General features: G+C 50.6%; 1 protein-coding gene across 4 annotated transcripts in view; it reads left to right on the top strand.

The window, feature by feature from the left end:
• The window catches only part of TTC39A (tetratricopeptide repeat domain 39A), a 62,189-nt gene that overhangs the window by 10,500 nt on the left and 32,032 nt on the right, over window positions 1–19,657 (top strand). For 3 of the 4 annotated variants that reach the window (XM_049875187.1, XM_049875182.1, XM_049875186.1), the window contains exons 2-3: window positions 10,311–10,415; window positions 18,624–18,755. In XM_049875187.1, coding sequence (XP_049731144.1) covers window positions 10,311–10,415; window positions 18,624–18,755 — 237 coding nt within the window. Of the gene's footprint in view, window positions 1–1,307; window positions 1,988–10,310; window positions 10,416–18,623; window positions 18,756–19,657 lie in introns of those variants that run through there. The other variant, XM_049875183.1, reaches the window with a different exon arrangement.

The following is a 19,657-nucleotide window of genomic DNA, read 5'->3' as shown; positions in this document are numbered from 1 at the left end:
GATGAATAGGAATTTTGGCATATGGCAGGTTCTTGATAAATGTTGGTCAAATTCAGAGATTTACCTTGAAGCAACTGCAGCTTAAGCTTTATGACCTGTCATTTGCATGCCCCCTTCAAAGGCCCTGGGAGGGCCCTAACAATTTTATATTGTTAAATTGTGTTCTTTTTTAAAAAGAAGACTCCAGTTATAAGCTTCTGGATCTACCCCTGGTCAAATGAATAAATAATAAGTGACAAGGGAGGAAGATGTGTTCCAGGCAGAGCGAACAGCATGTGCAAACCACCTAGATAAAAACCTCCATACCCCATCCAGCCTCATCACCAGAACTGCTTTTTATACACATTACTGGTCTTCTCACCAGCTGCACAAACCCCAGCTGTCATCAGTGTGCCCTTGCCCACCTCCATGCCTTCAGCCACGCTGTCCCCCATCTGGTACAACCTCTACATTACATCACTGTGTTTAAACAATATAAACTTCGGGGATCACCTCTGTTCCCACCTCCTCCAGGAAGCTCCCCAGACTCCTCTGGCCTATGTGGTCATCTCCCTCATCTGGATTCCTATAGCTGATAGTAGATGTCATCATAGCCTGCCCCTTGTTAATTATCTTTTCTGTGCCTATGCCTGAGAATCCCAGAGGTGGGATGATCCTTCTAAGTGAGCATCTGGCTTCTGCTGGCATATGAGCAGGACAGGGAACTTGCTTCCTTTCCAGGCAGCTGTTTATATTTAAACAGCAACCTCTCAAATCTGCCAACCTGCCAGGCTCCCCTGGGACCTGGTCCAAGTCCTCTGCCCACCTCTTTCCACCTCTGTAGGCTGCTCTCTCCTGCTTCCTGGTGTGACATCCTGGAGCTCAGGGCTGATCCAGGGAGCTGGAGTCCCTCCTCCTTCTGTCCCCTGCCTTCGTGAAGGGACAGCTGTAATGGCAGCCACGTGTTGTGATGAGTCATGATTAAGAGCATCTGGGGCCTGGAGGTGGTGGCTGGTTAACTCCTCAGCCACAGACCAAGTCAACTTCAGCCCTGTTCCTAGACACCACCTCCAGGCTGGGTGTACAGCAGCATCTGGGATTGTTGTGAGGACTCAAGGGAGAGGAGACCAAAAGGACAAGGGACAGATGTGTGAGCTTTGAAGTCAGGAGGGCTGGGTTCTAATCCTAGTTTGCCACTTTAGGAGAATGGCCCTGGGCAAGTCACATAAATGCTCTGTGCCTTGGTTTCCCCATCTGTAAAATGGCGGTTATGGGACTTACTTGAGAAGGCGTGTTTGAACTCCTGGCTAGCTGTGAGTACTAAACCGGTTATTTCCCGCCTTCTGGTCTTCCTCTGGCTCAGTCAGTGGGCAAGTGGGTGGGATCAAAATCCTAGCCTGACGCGAGCCTGTGTCTTTCTCAGTATGCATGTCCCCCATCATCAGTGCACCTGAGAGTAAGCCGATGAAGGCTCAGGGGGGCCACTGCAGGGCAGGAGCTGTGGGGGAGGGCGAATGACAGGCAGGTGGCCCACAGGGCTAGGAAAAGAACTTTCTGGCCTCAAATAGTTGGGGCTGTCCAAGGAGAGCGAGTTCCCTGGGTGTGCGCGCAGAGGGTACTCTGGCATTGGCTCGACACACCTGGAGTGCCCGGAGATCTTACCTGTCCGAGCAAGAAGGGGGAGCAGCCGGGACTGCCCAGAGCAGGCCGGGCCGAGGTCTCCCCCCAGCTCTGCCCGAATCTCCCGTTGGGTGCGGGCGGGCGGCGGCCATGGCCCCACTGCGCAGGTGGGCAGACGGAGGCCCGGCCGGGCCCGGCCCGGCCCCGCCGCCTTCCCCGCCCCCGGCGCGCCCCTCCCCGGCCTCCGCATCGGCGGCTCGGTCGCACAGCGCCCGGCTCCGGGTTCCGGCGGCAGCACCTGGGCCGCGGCTGGCGTCCGGCGGGGGCAGCGCTGCCCGCCCCCTTCCGCGATGACCACGGCCGGCACCCCGGGCGGCCTGCCCGCGGGGTAAGTGCGCCGCGGGGGCAGCGCCCGGGGGCGCAGGCCTGGGCGGGATGGGGCTCGGGGCGTGGGGCGGGCGCCGCACCAGGCCTCCCCTGCGCCACCCACCCCGCGGCCCGCACTGCGGCTGCCAGCCCCCTGCCCGGCGGCACAGCGCCCCCCACCCGCCCGGGCGGGTGCCGCCGCCGCCGCTGCCGCCTCGGCTGGGGAGCGTGGGAGGGGGGCTGCGGAAACTCCGCCAAGGAGAGCGGAGGTGCTGGGGACCTTGGGTGGGCCACTCCCCCTCTGGCTCCCAACTTTCTCTTGAAGCTGTAGTAACAGCCACATTTGCAGCCGCCTTCCCCCCTCGTGGCGTTTCCACCCTGTGGGGTGGGCACTGTTATTATCACCCCCATTACAGATGAGGAAAGTGGGGAATAGCTCTTAAGTGGCCTGTCTTCGGCCACCAGGAAGTGAAAGGTGGGGTTAGGATTTAAACCCACCTCGGTCTGATGCCAGAGCCCCCCACCCGGAGGCCACACTGTCTTCGGGGGTATTTAGGGAGAGTTAAAGGGCTAAAGTATGAATCTGCCTGGCCCTTCGGGTGCAGAGGAACCCGGGTGGTAAAAAGTGGGCGTTGTCACTGTCAACACAGATCTCCTGCCTGCCCCCACCCCTACTCCACAGAGGCACCCTGTAGGACTGCAAAAGGGCCTCTATAACAGTGACAGCTGCTTGTTTCAGGGAGCCCTTGAGCAACTCACTGCTTTTCCAGGCCCCAGTGGGTAGGAGGTGGCTTCTGGGAGCCCTAACTGCTGGGAGGCTGCTGGGCAGAAATTCTGCCCAGGTGAGCTGGGAGGGGTGCCCCCCCCCCCCCCGCCTGAAACCTCACCACCGGGGACAATATTTGCCAAGGGCCTCAGGTTGACACGTGAACAGGAAGGTGACCAGGCTGTTGCCAGCCAGCAGCTGGAGGCCTCCAAAGAGCGTGCATATGTGGCCAGGGCTGGGGGCTTGGAAGCTGGGTCAGTTGGAACACTCTGACCTGGTTGAGTCTTGCCTTGACCATTTCGTTGGGTGGCTTTGGCCAAGTTCTTTACCCTCCATGGGTTTCTAATCCCTCCTATGAAAAATACAGGCAGGCTGCGCTGGCTGCAAGGAGCCCTGGTGACGTAGTGGTTAAGAGCTTGGCTGCAAACTGAAAGGTTGACGCTTTGAAACCACCAGCTGCTCCATGGGGGAAAAATGTGGCAGTCTGCTTCTGTAAAGATTAGAAACCCTATGGGGGCAGTTACTCTGTCGTGTAGGATCACAGTGAGTCAAAACCAACTTGACTTGATGGCAACAGGTTTTTTTGTTTTGTTTTGTTTTTTTTGCAAGGGGGCTGTCTACTTGCTTCCATCTCTAGGCTGAAGCCTTATAAATCTGGACCCTGGTTAGGTCCCTCTTGCCTAGCCCTGACTGAGCATCACCTGGTTGGTTCAGGGAAGTGGTTTCCAGGAGAGAATTCAGGTGTGGAAGAGGCACCTACCAAATAATTGTAGACTCCCAGGCTGGAAGCCACATTCACCCCTTTTCTTTACACCCAGGCATCCATGCCTGAGTCCCCTCTACAGCCCCCTGACTCCTCTGGCCCCAGCTATGTGCCTCCAGGGCAGTAAGCTCTTCAGTGGGCGCTTCCTTCAGCACAGGCAGGTCTTCTTCATACAGAACCTGCCTCTGCACACTATGGGATCTTTCTCTTACTGAGGCCTCCAGTGCCATCTGCCCCTGGTCTGTGCCATCTGGTGAAGTCTGACCAGAACAGGGCCGAAGCAGGACCATCCCCATCTTCACCACAGACACTTATTCAGTCACTCAGCAAACACTCACGGACGTTTCCTCTGGGCCCAGCCCTAGGCATGAGGGTCAGTGGTGAACAAACAAGCCTTATATCTCCACCACTTTTAAAATTATGAAGTGATTTAAGTCTTCAGAAAAATATGGCAAAAAATAAAAGGAACTCTTATGCCCTTGCCACCCAGCTTTGTCAGATATTAACATTGTGCCCTTTTCTTTCATATTCTTTTCAAGAAATGAACCATGGCAGAGCTGGTTGAAGCCCCTGTGGCCCTCCCGCCAACTCCTTCCCTTTCCAGAGATAATCCCCACCCTGAACTCTGGGTTTGTTATTTCCATGCCTATTTCTATTCATTCGCTGAGTGTGTCAATGTCTAAGAAAATATCTAGTTTATTCTTACTTTAAAGTTTTATATAAAATGGAGTTGTATAGTATGTATCATTCTTCAGCTTGTTTTTTTCTCACTCAACATTAGGTTTCTGAGATTTAGCATTGTTGATACTTGCAGCTTTGCTCCCCACTTTGCCTGATGTGTGGGTACAGCACCATATGTAGAGACTCCATTTATGTATTTATCCTTCATGGACGTTGGGGCGGTCCCTGATATCTTGCCATTCAAACAGTGAATATTCAAACAGTGAATGTCTTGCTCTTTAAACAGGCTTCCTAAGGTGCCACCTAGGAGTGGAATTGCCAGGTCATTAAAAAAAAAAAAAAAGGAATTGCCGGGTCATAAGGTATAAAAAAAAAACCAAACCAAATCCATTGCTGTCAAGTTGATGCCAACTTATAGCAACCCTATAGGATAGAGTAGAACTGCCTCATAGTGTTTCCAAGGAGCAACTGGTAAATTCAAACTGCTGACCTTTTGGTTAGCAGCTGAACTCTTTTACTGTGCCACCAGGGCTCTCCTAGGATATGTGCACTCAATTTTTTGTTATTTAATTTTATTACAAAAGGCGTGCTGCTTGATAAGGGAAATGATGAAAGTATATCATCTTAGAAAAAATAACAATTGTTAATATTTCCTGAGTACTTCTGCTTTACTTTGTCTTAGTCTGTCCTCACAGAAGCCTGGGAGGTAGGTACATCATTCCCATTTCACTGAGGAGGAAATTGAGGCACCCAGAGGTTGAAGAACTTCCCCAAAGTTATCCAGCAAGTAAGTTGCAGAGCTGCAGCTTGAGTCTAGGGCTGTCTGCTTTCAAAACTCTTGAAGGCCACGCCACACCACTCCATGTCACATAGCATTCAGCTTACTCCAAGGATGGGTGGTCACCCTGCGGCCGGGGGAAACTTCTTGTGCAACTAAGGAGGACTCTTTGGACAGAAGGTCACAATCATATTTGCAAATGAGAAAGGTCACTTTGGAAGCAGTGGGTAACCTTGGAAAGGTTGCTTCACCCTCTGAACCAAAGTTCCTGCCTGAATGGTGGAGCAGGCATTAAAGGCCAGCTCTGCCAGCCTCCGGTCTGCTCACTGAATGACTTTGCTGCCCTGCTTCCTTTTCACACACCACCTAACCCTGCGCCAGTGTCCTGGTGGCCACAGGGTCTCCCGACTAGCCAGTTCTGCTCTTCCATCCCTAAAGAAGTGGCTTCCCAGCAGCCCACGGCAGGGTTGTGGGAAGGAAAGAGAAAGTTGGGGTGGCTGCAGGCTGCCAGCACCCCCTCCCACCCTCCAGCCCCCTTCGCACCTTGGCCTCAAATGTTGGTGGAATCTGAATGGGAGATCAGATACCCTGTTCCATCTCTCCCCCACACTCAGCCACAGCTTCTGTTTGCAGTCACCAGCCCTGCTCCAGGCTCCATCCTCCACGCTCCCTCATCCCAGAACCTCCTCCAGCCCTATTCCCCAGGGCTTACTAGAGAGGCCACCATCACCACTCAGGAGCTCAGGAATGTATGTAGCCTGGGCCCAAGTGGCCCAAACAGTTAAGCACACCACTACTAACTGAGAGGTTGGCAATTCAAACCCACCCAGAAGTACCTTGGAAGAAAAGCCTGGCTATCCACTTCCGAAAGTTCTCAGCCTTGAAAACTGGAGCAGTTCTACTCTGCACACGTGGGGCTGCCATGAGTTAGAATCGATTCACAGCAACTGGTTTAATGGATTTTGGTCCTGTGCCCTAGTGGTGCAGTGGTTAAGAGCTCGGCTGCTGGCCAGAAAGTTGGCTGTTCAAATCCACCAGCCACTCCTTGGAAACCCTGTGAGGCAGCCCTACTCTGGCCTATAGGGCCACTATGAGTTGGAATCTACTGGCCAGCAACAGGTTTTTAGGGTGCCCTGGAGCAGAAAGACACAGGGGAGCCTGTGGAAAAGTGGAGGGGATGGGAAAGGTTTGACTCTGGGTCTTGCTTATGCAGAAAGCATCTCTGTCTTCTCTCAGGCTCCTGGGAGGAGCCAGACCAGGTTCCTGTCTTCACTTCCTTATCTGTGGAATATAGATAAGAGTGCCTGCCTCTTGGGGTTAGTGGGAGGATTGAGTGTAATACTACAGGCATCAGTTTAGATAATTTGAAGTGATATTCTTGGGGTAGATGATGGGGTGGTTGTTAATGCCATTATTAAATCAAATGTGGCCAATGTCCCCAGCCAGCTGGGGTGCCCCAGCCTCACCCCTCCACTTAGCAGGCCTCTTGTCATGAGTCGGAAGCAACCCAACAGCAGCTGGTTAACTGGTTACAGAACCTGTTTCCAGGTCTGCAGACTGCTTGTGCCTCCTCCAAACTGTGCTACCCTGCTTCCAGGCCTTTTGCTTCTGCTGTCTCCTCTGCTTGAACTTTTTTCCATCTTGTCCTCCAGTCAGTGCCATCTCCTGCAGAATGCTTTTTCGAGGTCCCAGCCCCACACCCGAGCTCAGTCAGGGGCCGCCTCTGGGCCCCTTCAGCTCCCAGTGATTTCCATTATCACACCCCTCATGACACTGATTGTCATTGTCTCTCTCTGGTCTGCCCTTCCTGCAGACGACAAGCTCCTCAAGGGCAGGCCCAGGTTCCCAAAGCCCAGCCCCAGGCCTGGCCCAGAGTGGGAGATCAGTGGGTGCTTGTGAGAGGGAAGATGAGAGGAAATCTGGCCCAGAGCCTGCCCTGAAGGAGCCCCCAGGCTTGCGGGAGGTCTTAGAGAGGGGGTACGTGTCTCTGTGCTGTCTGTCCTTTGAGCTATGCATCTTTCTCTCTAGGTAGACCAAGGGGCAGAACCTCTTCCTTGGTGGGGTGGAGGTGGTGGTGGTGTGTCTGCAGAAATGGAATGCTGGCTCTTGGCTCTGGAATTGTTAGGGATGGACACAAGTCAGGGCAATGGACTTGAGGACTCTCTAGAGCTGGGCTGGTGGGCACTGGCACAGGCAGAAACTTGGGTGAGAGCCTAAGCTTGGGCATGTGACCTTGGCCAAATGACCTCCCCTCTGGAAACCCTGGTGGTGTAGTGGTTAAGAGCTAGGACTGCTAACCAAAAGGTCGGCAGTTCAAATCTACCAGGCGCTCTTTGGAAACCCTATGGGGCAGTTCTACCCTGTCCTTTCGGGTCACTATGAGTCAGAATCGACTCGACAGCAACAGGTTTTTTTTTTTATTTCTGTGCCTCAGTCTCCTCATCTGCAATGAGGGTAATAATCCTACTTCACAGCGCATTGCCAGGGCACAAGGAGAGAATGCCTGTTAAATAATCAATGCCTCTTCATTGATTAAGTAATTCACCAACTCATCCAACAGAGGTGAATTAAGCCCCTGCTAGGTGCCTGTCACTAGGCAAAGTCCGGGGGCAGAAAGGGGTCATGGAGAGTGGGGCAGGGGCTGCTTCAGGTGGGGCTTTTAAGGCCATGGAAAGGAACTTGGTCTTTATCCTGAGAGTAATGAGAAGCTACCAAAGGGTTTTAAGTCCAGGAGTAACATGATCAGATTTGGGATTTGAAAAGATTGCTTTGGATATTAGGAGAGAGATGCCTCCAACATTATTCCTTAAAAAAAAAAGTTACCTAGATGCTGAATGGGTTACAACAAACGTCTTTTTAAAAGCATTCCTGAACTCCCAGGAAAGCAACAAAAATCCCCTCAAGCCGAGAATGGAGGAGCCGAAATCAGGCTAGTAAACAAGATGAAGTTACAGCAACCTCGGGTTTTCACAGCCACTCAAAGGATGGAAGACAAGATCTTGGGTCTATACAATGTGAGGAGTTGGCACTTAACTCAACCCCCGCCCAACCCAGCATAGATCTGGGACCTTCAAAGGGCTATACTCTCAGCGAATTGAGGGATTGACCAGAAAAAATATCCACCCACCCGCAAAGGAAGATGATAGGGGAGACAATCGTTCTGGTGGAAGAGAAAGGCTTCCCAGAAAATGGTGACTATTGGTTTGTCTTCACACAAATTTAGGGTTTGAATACACACTACCTTTGTGGTCCTGGAAATTTTAAACTAAAAAGTAACTTTAAGTGGTCTCAGGGTGGTAGTGCCAGAGGAAACCTGGACAGGGGAAATTCCTCTCTGGAGGAACGTGTCCTTATATTTGGGATCAGGCAGGGATGAGCTCGTGGTCTAAAATTACCAAACACACAAGGAAACAAGCCACTGTGAGCTGCAGGCACCAGAGAGCAGAATTAGTTTCCCTGAGAGTCTAAGATGCTAGAATACAAATACTTTTTTAAAAATGTGTAAAGAAATTAAAGCTGGACTTGGAACCATAAGCAAGGAACAAAATACTGTCCAAAATGACCAAGTGGATTTGAAAAAGAACCAGGTGGAATTTCTGGAAATGAAAAACCATCATTGAAATTAAAAACTCAGTAGATGGGATAAGTAGACCAGACATGCCTAAAGAGAAAATTAGTGAAATGAAAGATCTAAAGAAATTACTCAGAATCTAGCAAAGAGATGACAAAGAAGAGACTTAAGAGTCATGAAATGTAAAATAAAAAGGATTAAAAGAGGAGAGAAGGGATAGCAGGGAGTAGGAGTGGAAGGGGAGCCTTCCAACAGACCTGGGTAAAGGTTATAGAGGCCTGGACTGGAGACAGCAGTGAGCATAGAAGGGGGTGGATGAAGAGTTGTTCAGAAGGTAGAATTGACTGAGTTTAGTGATGGATTGAGGAGCCCTGGTGGTACAGTGGTTAAGAATTTGGCTGCTAATTGAAAGGCTGATGGTTCAAGCCCACCAGCTGCTCTATAGGTGAAAGCTACAGCAGTCTACTTCCATAAAGCTTTAAGCCTTGGAAACCCTGTGGGGCAGTTCTACCCTGTCCTATACGGTCGCTTTGAGTTGGAATCGATTCAATGGCAGTCATCTGATAGATGATTATCGGATTTCTGATCTGAGAAACTGGGTAGAGGGGGTGTCATTTACTTAGATGGCAAAGACTGGAGAGAACAGATTTGGGTGGATGAATAAGACACATGTTTCAGTGCCTGGGGAGATCCTCTGAGGGATCACAAACGATGAGACATTAGAGCTGGGCCTCAAGGTATGTGTAGGAGTTTACCAGGTGGAGAAGAGACTTTATCTTAACAGATTATTGCGGAAAAAGATCTCCCTTTATTGAGGTCATCAAGGTCTTTTCTGGAACCCTCGCTTACTCAAAAGAGGCCCCTTGAGAAGAGGTGTTCTCAAAACCATCAGGTGGACCGGACTTTTGGGACCTCCTAGTTTCATCTCACATTTTTCAGATGGGGAAGCTGAAGCCCAGAAAGGGCACGGTTTTGCCCTCCTAGCCTTAGACTCTTTCTTTCCCCCTTCCTTCCCTCCCTCCTTTCCTTCCTTTATCTAACAGATATTTATCAAAAGTTTACTCTAAAGCAGATACTAGATGCTGAGGATACAGCAGTAAACAAAACAGTAATTCCTGCCATATTTTACTGGAGGGAGATGGACAATAAGTACAAAAAAAAGTAAAAAATATAATATGTCAGAGGGCAATAAGAGCAGCAGAGAAGCATAAGGACTGGAAGGGGGTCAAAGTGTATTGTTCTGGGGTGCCACTAGGAAGCTAACTCCTGAGCATGAAAGGCGCTGAGCTGCTCTTACAGGCCCACTGCCCCCTGCAGCCCATTGTGACAGTGTCTCTGGGGTTCTAGAGCTCAGGTGGGCAGGAGGCCTAGAGAAGGAGGTGGTGGAGAGCGACTGAAGTGGGATTTAGTGGGTGGGCTGCACCCCCCAAGGGGGGCAGCATAGCCCAATGGGTCAGAAGGGCCACAAAGATTCCCTTTACCCTTGTGCAGGGTAAGATAAATTTTTTCTTGAGGCCTGTCTGCCCTCTGTCCATGGCCCCTCACCCCACCCTGTGCCACCAGGTCTTGGGTGACACCCCATTTTTTCTCTTCTTCCCATCCTTGGGAACACTTAGAGAGGGGTCCAGGTTGTCCCTCTGTCCCAGTGAGCAGTGGGCAGCCCAAGGAGCTCATGACATGCATCGCAGGCTGCCCAGGGAGATCGAATGGGGCTCTGTGAGGCTCTGTTCTGGCCAGGAAGTGGGCTGGGGGCTCCAGGGTCACACCCCAGTGTCTCTCCCTTCAGGACATCCGTGAGCAGCCTCCATGAGGCACTGGACCAGTGCATGACTGCCTTGGATCTCTTCCTCACCAACCAGTTCTCTGAAGCACTCAGCTACCTCAAGCCCAGGTAAGGCTTAAGTGCAGGCTGGGGGGTGGGGTGGAGCAAGTGGCTGGCGTGTGTGCACCGTGTAAGTTTGTGAGTGTCACGTGTGTGTGTGTAAGCCTGTGTGTAGGGACGGGGAGTGTTGGGTCACGGAGAAACAAAGGTTTTGTGTGAGAGGAACCCTGTGTAACTGAAGTCCTCAGCCTTCTGGGTCACCCTGACTCTTGAGAGTCCCGTAAAAATGGCTCTGTCTTCCCATCTCACAGCCTGTGAGCAGCCAGAGCCCTCCCCAAGGTCGCTGTGACTTCCTGGGCCTTACATTCTTGAAGCCTTTTGTACTCTGATTTCTTGTGCCCAGTGAATCCACTTGGGCTATCTCTCTCATCAAATAATACAACCCCTTTTCTTTGTTTCCCCTCAACGCACCAAAGGCTTGAGTTGTATACCTTACCAAATGTTTTAGGGTAATACTAAGGAGTACTCATTTAGCCAGTTTTCTAACTTTTACTACCTTATTTCTAAATAATATGCTTACACTATTCTTATCACTTTTTTCCAGTTTTTTTTTTAGTTGAGATATAATTCACATACCGTAAAATTCACCCTTATCTCTTTAAAGCCTCATCCATTGGTAGACAAGGATTTAGCTTTCTTACCCCCAACACCACCTACTTTCCATCATCCACCTCTTATCATTCCATCACAATATTTGGCTGAATCAGTAATCAGTGTTTACGTTATTATAACTATACAGTTAGTGTTCATTGCAGAGAGTATATTAGGTTATGTTTCCTTTATGGAGTTAATGATTATCTTTTTTTTTTTTCATTTCCCTAATTTGCCGTACATTTATACTTAAATCTTTATAACCGCTCCATCACATCTAATGATCACAAATTTTTTTCCAAAATTCTCAAACATGTCAGGTGGGCTCTCAGTCTTCCCATTTCCTGGGAACTTTTTTTTTTTGGCCTCTGTCTTTTTCAGACGGTGGGTAGGTCTGCAGGCCACCTCCCAGGTGCTTCCTGGCACTCCCCTTGCCTCTCTCCTGTTTCCTTCATCCTGGATCTTTCTCTCTTTCGTATCCTTTCTCATTGTACTAGATCGTGTCCTCTACAAGTTTCCTAAGAAAGAGAACAGGAATATTATTTTCCCCCTCAGAATTTTGAAGGTGTTAACACCCAGTTTTCTAGCATCTAGTCTAGCTGTGAAAACAAATTTTCCTTACTTTGTGATCTCCCCCACCACCCCACCCCCACTTCTCTGCAAATGTTTAGAATCTTCTCTTTTATCCCTTCAAATCTGAAATGTCACAACGATGTGGCAGGGTGTGGGTCTTTTTGATTCAGTATTTTTTATTTGGAAACTCAGTTCTAGGAAGTTCTCTTGGATGACCATGTTCTTTTCCCTTTCTTGGGATTTTTTTTAAAGTCAGATGTTGGACTTTCTGGATCGATTTCCTTCTAAGCTGCCTATCTTTTTTTCCCTCAGTTTTCCATTTCTTTCTTTTTTTTTCTAACTTCTGGAGGTGTCCTGAACTTTATCATTCAGTCCTTCTGTTGATTTTTCTTTATTTCTCTAATCCTATGATTCATTTCACAGTGGTCTTTATTGTTCTTTTTCCCCCTTAACATCTTATTCCTGGTTTATGGGTACATTATCTTTATTTAAAAAAAAAAAATTTTTTTTTTAATTTTTTAAAAATAAAAATTTTTATTTTTTTATCTTTATATCTATGTTTGGAAACAAGTGTCCTGGCCTGTAGTAAGCTCTGTAATTAGTACTTGATGTTATTATCATCTCAGAATATCACCTCTTTTTAAAATGTTTTATTTCCGTTTCCTGCATAATCTCAGCTTTCTCCAGGTCTCCATTTTCTGTCTTAATGATCGGGGAATCCCATTCTCATAGGGGGCCTTCCTCAAATGTCGGATGATCTCTGGCTGGCTGTCTGGTTGTATTTAAGAACACGTTCACTCAAAGGCAGGCTGGAAGGTCTGTGTGCCAGCAGCCTTCTAACTGGTAGAACTCGCTTTCGGATGATCTGGCAGAGAGCTGGCTGTCAGCATCGGGGTGGGTCAGTTTCTCCAGAAAAGCACTCTTCAGCCCTGGATCTGGATAGCGAACCTCTGGCTGCCTGATTCTGGGGCCAGGGGTCTCATTATGTCTACTGCATACTTTCCCTTAACCCCCCTCTTTTCAGCTTTTTGTCTCTTAGTTGTCATCTGTCATACCTGGTTTCCCCAAGTCACCAGGACGGACTTGTTCAATTCCTCTAGACTCAGCTGACCTGTTCTATGTAGTGGGGACGTGAGCCCTATTTGCACCTTGGGGAGGTAGCCAGGCTTGCTGAGGGATGGTGGTTCATCTTTTGGGGGAGGAGTAGAGCTTCCAGGGCTACTGATTAAGAGAAAGAGAAGCTAATCAGTGTTTCAGCAATCCCTATGTTAGCGGCCTGCACCTCATCACATCATCTGCAGAGTTCTGGGCCTGAGCAGGGCAGGAAGAGCTAAGTCAGCGCCAAGAGTGTGGCCACTTCGAAGGCAGGCCGAGCCCCATCCTGTTCCCTCCCAGTGTTTTTAGAAGGCTTCCCAGCTCCTCCACTTCCCTCCTGGTTAGTTCCTGTCCCTCATTCACAGGGACCATGATCATAGTCACCTTCCTGTCATTGGAAACTGGCCATGCCCAGGCAATTTGGCTGCCCACCCTGTCCTGCCCCAACCCGAGCACAGACGCTGGCCTTTCTCCTGAAGCCCAGCTAAGACTAGGCCACACCATGGTCTAACTCTAAACTGTCTAAGCTGTTCCTCAGACTTAGGGCCCAGAGTGCAGAAGAAAATATAAAACTGCACTAGGCCCTCAAATTGTGTCTACTATAGGGTCACTAAACCAGCTTTTCCCTCCTTAGCCACCATCACACTAAGGGAATAATATCTCACCTGCCCTCACCTCAGGAAGGCAATCTACCAGGAGTCCCTCAGAGAGGAAATGCTGGTCTCTTCCTGGAAGGAGGTACCCACAGAAACCAATGTTCCTCTCACAGCTCACTGGCAGCAGTTTGTTATTGTTTTTGGGTGCCGTCGAGTCGGTTCTAACTCATAGGAACCCCATGTGACAGAGTAGAACTGCCCTATAGAGTTTTCTTGGCTGTAATCTTTACAGAAGCAGATTTCCGGGCCTTTCTCCCTTGGAGCAGCTGAGTGGGTTCGAACCTCCAACCTTTTAGTTAGCAGCTGAACACTTAACCACTGCACTACCAAAGCTTCTTGGAAGAGGCTTACCTTCTCTTTGTCTTAACCTCCTCCCCATTGCAGAAAAAGTTCTTCCCTTTTGTGTTTTGGAGCTTTTCCCCAAAGGGTATATGCCAGCAACACACTCCCCCTGTCCCCGCCTTGTGACAACCAAAAATATCTCCAGAAATCATCAAATGTCCTCTGGAGGAGGGTGGCAAAATTACCTCCCCACCCCCATTAAGAACCACTGGTCTAGAGAAAGAAAACAATTCTTGCTAAAAAAACAGCCCTCCCTCCCCCATTTGTAGCCATTTAGGCTTCAAAAGAAGCTGGGGTCCAGTTTCCTTCCCTGTTTTTCATTGCGCACACTGTCTCATTTGATTGTCCTAATTCTGTGCAGTGGGTCTGTGAGCCCTATTGCACCGTAGGTGGCAGTAGGCTTACTCGGCTCTGCTTCCCTGCCTCTGTGCTTGCTTTCCATGTGCTACTTCTTCGATTAGCATTGTCTCCGCTTCCAGTTTGTTTTGCTTAACACAGTGTCTATTCCTAAACACTGTCTCTGGAACATAGTGGTTATTACGTTAGATTTTCTTGATGAATAAATGACCACAGCTCGTAAGTTGTAGGAAAAAAAAAAAAAAAACAAACTTGTTGCCATACAGTGGATTTGGACTCCTAACGACCCTATAGGACAGAGTAAAACTGCCCCATAGGGTTTCCAAAGCTGTAAATCTTTATGGAAGCAGACTGCCACATCTTTCTCCCATGGAGCAGCTGGTGGATTTGAACCGCTGACCTTTTGGTTAGCAGCTTAACCAGGTTGCAGAGTCAGGATTCAAATCCGGCCCCACCCTGGAACAGGGTGGAGCTTATCTTGGCTGGGAGGACTCAAGAGATAGTGAAGGAGGCAGAGATGGGTGTGGGCAGAGATAAGTTGTGTGTGGGGGGTGCAGGAAGTTCAGGGTGTGTCCATATGATGGCCTAGAATTTCTTTGAGGGAAGGGGCAGGCCATCTACCAAGAGTGAGGGGCTGTGAGGGTGCTGGAATGACAAGGAGAGAGGAGAAGGCCTTTCTGAGGACAGCGGTGAATCTGGCTGAGGCCAATGGCCCTGGCTCAGCGTGGTGCCTGTCTACGTGACTGGGCAGTTTTCTTCTGCATTGCTCACAGCCTAGAGAGAGCGGGTAGTTGTGTGGACCCTGGGCTGAGGTTCCTAACTAGGTGCAGCAGTTTGGGAGGTTTAGCACTATTTTGACAAGTGAGTGGGTGGTATGAGGATGTTAAGTTGGGGGTTAGGAAGAGAAGACGGGTTGGAGGTAGGGGATGGTGTAGTGGGAGTGATGGGTGGGAAGGTTGAGAAGAGTCCAGAAGCAGAGCCATTCTGTGTGATGGTGATGAGGTTCCAGGTGAGATCCATGGGATGTGGGCAGTTGGACAGTGGTCACTGGTTCACTTAGCAACATCTCATGACTGTCATCCATGTGCTGGGCAGTGTGTTGGGTGCTGGGGCTACAGTACAGAGCAAGACATGGGCTGTTCTTAGAGCCCAGCAGGGAAATGGTGAAAGAAGCATTAAGGATAAGCTGTAACGAGAGATCTGCTGGAGGAAATACAGGGACCCCAGCGGGGAAGGGGCTGGTCAGGGAAGGCTTTAGGACTGGTTACACAATTTGTGATGCGGTGGTTAAGAGTTTGACTGCTAACCAAAAGGTCATCAGTTTGAATCCACCAGCCGCTCACTGAAAACCCTTTGGGGCAGTTCTACTCTGTCCTATAGGGCCCCTATGAGTCAGAATCGACTCGATGGCAGTGGGTTTTTGGTTTGTTCAAAATTTTTAAGAATTTCAAGATGGTGACAGTAGAGCATGAAACCAAGCATGGGGTCCTGTTCAGGGCCCAGTGTGACTGCATCAGTTATACACCCATGAAGCCAGCCCTTGAAGGCTTCCTGGATGAAGTGCTTTTAAGCTGAGACGGGCTGGATGAGAAGGAGTCAGCCAGATGAAGGGGGCATTTGACAGTGCTCCAGGCAGAGGGAACAGCCTGTGCAAAGGCCTGGCTCAGGAACTGAGACACTTGGCCTGACTGGGATATGGAGAGCTGAGGCAGGTCCCAGAAGTGAGAGGACAGGGTGATAGAAGGGTGGAGAGGAGGACAGGGAGATGGGGCCCATGGCTAGAGAACAAGGCCTTAGAGGATCAGGAAGTGGGCTGAGGGGAAGGTTTAATAAGGATGAAGGAGAAGAGGCTTGCCTTCTGTCCTAGAGAAGCCTAGTCTAGAGGTCCTAAGAAAGTGAGGCCCTCGGTCAGGGAGAGCTGCGCTAGAACTAGGGGAACGTGGGGGTGCCCCCCGCAAGGAGCAGTGGCAGCTGAGCCAGGGTAAGGAGGCCCATATGGTAGGGACAAGGGTGGGGCAGGAGGCTGACAAGGACCTGAGGCTTGGCTGCTGGCCGAGGAGGGAAGGTCTGGAGGCCACTGGGTTTAGCTGGCCTCCAAGTGGCCAAGGAGTCCCTAACACCTTGAACTTCCAATGACTCTTCCGTACCTTGCCCACCCTGACAGCCCCAGAGGGTGGGATCCCAGTGGGCATCTTGTCCCAGACCTGAGTCTAATTCAGGCATGAGAGAACTATTGCCCCTTGTGATCTGGATGCTGTATGTACAAACAAGAGCTTTTTGAGGTAGAAACTAAAACTTGGGGGGTCTGAGGTCTGAAGGGGTGTCATACCTATGTACTCCGTTTCCCAGCCCAGACTGGGGTTGGGGGCTTGCAGGTGGTGGGCTGGGAAGGGGCCAGGATTCTCAGCCACAGGTGCATGATGGGGCCTTGGGCCTCAGACTAGAAATTCCAATTTGTCTGCCAGCTGCCCAGGTGGGGCCGTCCCTTCTGCTAGTCCCAGCATCAGACTGGGCCCAGCAGTTAGGGCCAGGCAGGTGGGACTGAGTCCTGGACCTAGGTGGGAGAGGCAGAGAAAGGTAAGGGCTTGAGAGTTGAAGAGGCCTGGAGTGGAGGTAGGGGGGCATTGTCTGTATGCTGTCAGGGGAGCCACTCCTCAGGAAGTGTTTAATCCAGGGGAGTGACCCTTGACCCTGGCAGCACTCACATTTATTGAGCATCCGAGATCTGACCCCAGACCTGGGTGTCCTATTTAAGCCACCCTCAGCCCTGTGAGAGAAGGGTTATCATATCCGTTTTATGGAGGAGAAAATTGAAGCTCAGAAAGCCCAGGAGCCTTACCAGCGCTGCACAGCGGGGAACTGGGAAAGCCAAGATTTCAGCCTCTGTCTGAGGTACTCTGAAGCCCAAGTTCTGTCCCCACAGGAGGCCCCCATCTCCTTTCTGCAAACCATAAACTGCAGGCCCTGGGATTAAGTAGTCCCAGCAAAGATCCAGGAGGTGTCCTGGCAGCTACCAGGGCTGGGGAGGAGGGGCACTGGCCTTTTGTTTCCTTCAAAAACCTTTGGTCCTCAAGGATAAAAACACCACAGGTCACCCAGAGTGGAAAAAAAAAAAAAACTTAACATTACAGAAGTGTTTTATGAACAAGCAAGGCAGGAAAATGGGTCATGTGATTTTTACGATAAACAGTCTAGAAACCTTAGTCATCTCTCTTTCCTCCAGAGTTCCCAGCCTAAGCCTGGCACTGAGGAGTTTCATAAATAATTAATGAAGGGAGTGAAGGGCGGCAGCACCTACTGTGTGCCAGGCATAGGTTAGCCCTGGGCAGTCCCATGGGACTGGCAGCCCAGCATGTTGTCCCCATTTTGCAGAAGTGGAAATCAAGGCCCACATATATTAAGGGACATCCCCAGTAAAGGGAGAGACTGGCATTGCTGCCCTCTCCATGTGTTAAAGTAAATGTGCCCCCACAACACACCTTAGTTGGGAAGCCTGGGGCTGTGGAGGAGCCGGGGCAGAGGCAGGAGGCTGAGGCTTTGTGAGACCTGCTTAGCTCTGCCTGTCACCTGTGTGCTGAGGACAGGGGTGAGGCACCCACAAGCTCTGCCTTTGAGGTGTTCAAGTTTCGGGAGTGAGCTGAGGCCTCTGCCAACATAAATTCAGTGTGACCCGTGCCCAAGTTATTTATAAACACATAATCCTAGAAGAGGGAGCCCTGGATTCTCAGTGGACTTTGAGGCATTTGGAAGCCTTGAGGGATTAATCATCTTGTGGGGAGATGGTGAAGCCAAAGGCATTTCAAGTTGAGGAACAGCATGGGCAAAGGCCTGGGGGCAAGATTTTCTGGGGGAAAGCTTGTGTGGTTCATTGTTGCCAGGGCTACAGTTGTGTGTGTGTGTGTGTGTGTGAGAGAGAGAGAGAGAGAGAGAGACCAGATCATGCTGTCAGAAACAGAAGGGACAAGAGGGCTGGAGAGGTGGGCAGGCCTGTAGAGCCCCAGGTGCCAGGCAGTGGGCTTGGGCATTATCTGATGAGATGTGGAAGTCCCTGAAGGGTTTAACCAGAGGATGATGGGTGGGAGGGTGGCAGGAGGTAGTGTGGCCAGTGGGGAGGCCAACTTTGTAAGTCCTGGGAGCAGGGATGGGGGCAATGCCCGGGGTGGGGCTTGGGGATGGAGAGAAGGACTATCCTGGAACCTCATCTGGGACAGGACTTGGGCCAGCCTGCTGGAGGTGGGGGCAGAAGGTACGTCAGGGTCTGGGCGCTGGGAAGGGTGGCCTCAGGCTGACTTATTGCTAAGCCCTTCCTCACAGTAGCCTTCTTGTTGCCATCCCCTCCCCACCCCAAGCCAAACACATGAGAAACTGAGGCTCAGATTGGGAAGTTCACTTAGGGCCACTCAGCAGGAAGAGGAGCTGGGAATGGGAGTCGGGGTCTTTTGAGTGTCAGTGAAAGAGTCAGACCTTGGGCGAGGCCCTTCCCCTCCCTGGACTTCGGTTTCCTCATCTGTAGAATGGGGGAGGAATGGCAGATGTGTGACTTAGGGCCAGCTGCCTCTGAAGTTCTAGGAGTTGATTGCCTCATGCCCCTTCTCTCTGGCAGAACCAAAGAGAGCATGTACCACTCGCTGACGTATGCCACCATCCTGGAGATGCAGGCCATGATGACCTTTGACCCTCAGGACATCCTACTTGCTGGCAACATGATGAAGGAGGCACAGTTACTGTGTCAGAGGTCGGGGGCACAGGAGGGTGCATGAGGGGTGTGAGGCCCACCTTTCTGTCACCCTGGCATATCTCAATGCCTAAAATGCCACTTAGTGCTGCTCCTTTGGACTAAGAGGATGTGTCCCTAAGTGCTAAGAGCTACCCCTGTCAACACCTCCTCAGAAGTCTTGTTGGCTTCCAGGGGCCAGGTCTGACTGGGAGGAATCAAATTCTGACTCTGTCACTTACTAACTCTTTGACCTCATGCGAGTCCTTCTCTGGACTTGACTTTCCTCATCTGTAAAATGGGTGTAATGATATATATGCCATAGTGTTGTTGTGAGGACCGAATGAAGACACCTGCACAGGATCTGGTGTATCATTCGTGCTCAGGTTATCTGCTTGAACAAATGTACTAATAGACCCTGTGTGTTCATGACAGGTGGCATTATCATTCATTCAGCACACACACCTGTTCTGGGTTGGGCCGTATGCTGAGCATTGGCAATTCAGGGAGTCATCAGACCCAGGGCGCCTTAGCACCCTTATCACCTGGTCAGAGAGACAGGCACAGATGGTGACATCCCCGCATGATGCAGGGAAACATGAGGGGTTGTGGGGTCCAGCAGGAGGAGCAGGAAAAGCTTCCCAGGTGAGGTGATGCCTGAGCTGGGTCCTGCGGGGCAACTAGGTGCTGGCCAGGCCTAGGCAAGAGGGGACGAGAATCTAAGCAGAGGCAACAGTAGAGACAAGGGGTAAGAGAGCCCTGGATTTGGGGGAGCTGCCAGGAGTTCACTGTGGCTGGATCGTCCCACGGGAGGGGCAGGAGAGGCGGTCAGAGCCTGTGTGCCCTAGAAACCTGCCAAGAGCCCAGGCTGCATGCACAGGGCAGTGCGGGGCCACAGGGGTCCTGCGCAGGGAGAGTGTTTG

Source organism: Elephas maximus, chromosome 3 (genome assembly GCF_024166365.1).
Source record: "Elephas maximus indicus isolate mEleMax1 chromosome 3, mEleMax1 primary haplotype, whole genome shotgun sequence".
Lineage (NCBI taxonomy): Eukaryota > Metazoa > Chordata > Mammalia > Proboscidea > Elephantidae > Elephas > Elephas maximus.
Note: the sequence above shows the minus strand (reverse complement) of the source record. Positions and strands in the feature narration are given on the sequence as shown.